The following is a 1192-nucleotide window of genomic DNA, read 5'->3' on the forward strand; positions in this document are numbered from 1 at the left end:
GGCGAGAACTGGAGAACCTCCATCACCGACATGGAACTGGCCCTTCCTGACTTCTTCAAAGTCTTTTATGAATGTCTTGCGGCCTGTGAGGGTTCCAGGGAGATCACGGACTTCAAGGATTTTTATCTTTCCATAGCAGGTTGGTGGTGGGTAAGTGGGTAAGCTATCTTCCGTACACATCTGCTCTCTGTCTACATGCCTCCTGGCTGCCTTGAGTGGCCTCTGAGGAGCTTCTGAGCTTACATATTAGTGGGTAACGAGGGGTAGTCAACACCTACATAGGTAGGCCTTTGACTTGGCTTCTGGAAATAGCTGATAGGATGTTTAAGCACAGGCCACCAAGGAGGTCACTGTCCCCGCCCCGCTTGATTACAGATTCTCTGCAGGTTTTGAAAAAATAAAAATAGGCCTAAGAGCAGCTCAACTCAGTGGCTCACATGACTGAGATCACCTATTCTCCCAGAAGAGGGCCTATGCCTTTTTACTGTCTTTCCCGTTGTTTTCCTAAGGTTTGGGAGCACATTGCATATGCTCAGTGCCCTGGGATTATTACCTGGGAGTCAGCTAGTCAGTGGGGCCCTGCTGGGTGTGGCTGTGCTGCCCTTCTGCTCACTGAGTGGGGAGACCTCTCTCACTGCTCTGCTTCTTTCTTGCTGGTGCTGCCACCCTGACATTTACCATTTACCCAGTCTCCGGGAAAGGTTCCTTCTCTGCCTGCCCAGCAGGTTAAGGAAATTCACCTTCTCCACCTAAGGCCTTAAGCTTGGTGAAAATTCCAGGGGTAAGGAGTGGCCCTTAGATACCCCTATTCAGGAGCACTGAAAGGAGCTCCAAATGGACGGTCCCACGCTGGTGTCAGGGCTGTCCTGGCTACTCACATTAGCATCTGGGATCTCTACGTACTTCCTGGACACCAAGCTTCTTCCTTAGTGCTAGTTCTCTTTTATCTGGTCCATCAACAATTAGCAGAAAACCTTTGAGGTTTCTACTGTCACCCACCTTGGCCTCCCCAAGTGCTAGGATTGCAGCCTAAACAGACATTCTTGTTTTTACGCTGTAATCACTGCTCAGCTTCCACTGAGTAGCCTTTATCTTCCTTGTCTTTAGGCAAATAATCTCCCGAAAGCCATCGCAGCTGCTCATACCTTCCTGCTGAAGCATCCTGATGATGAGATGATGAAGAGAAACATGG

At 49.5% G+C, this 1192-nt stretch overlaps 1 protein-coding gene across 1 annotated transcript in view; it reads left to right on the forward strand.

The window, feature by feature from the left end:
• CRTAP (cartilage associated protein) overlaps positions 1-1192 on the forward strand; it is a 27475-nt gene that overhangs the window by 9576 nt on the left and 16707 nt on the right. Inside the window, exon 3 of the mRNA XM_023513137.1 lies at positions 2-139. Within this exon, the coding sequence (XP_023368905.1) occupies positions 2-139 (138 nt within the window). The remainder of the gene's footprint in view (position 1; positions 140-1192) is intronic.

The sequence above is a fragment of the Otolemur garnettii genome, unplaced genomic scaffold (assembly GCF_000181295.1).
Source record: "Otolemur garnettii isolate 467f Iridium unplaced genomic scaffold, OtoGar3 scaffold00002, whole genome shotgun sequence".
NCBI lineage: Eukaryota > Metazoa > Chordata > Mammalia > Primates > Galagidae > Otolemur > Otolemur garnettii.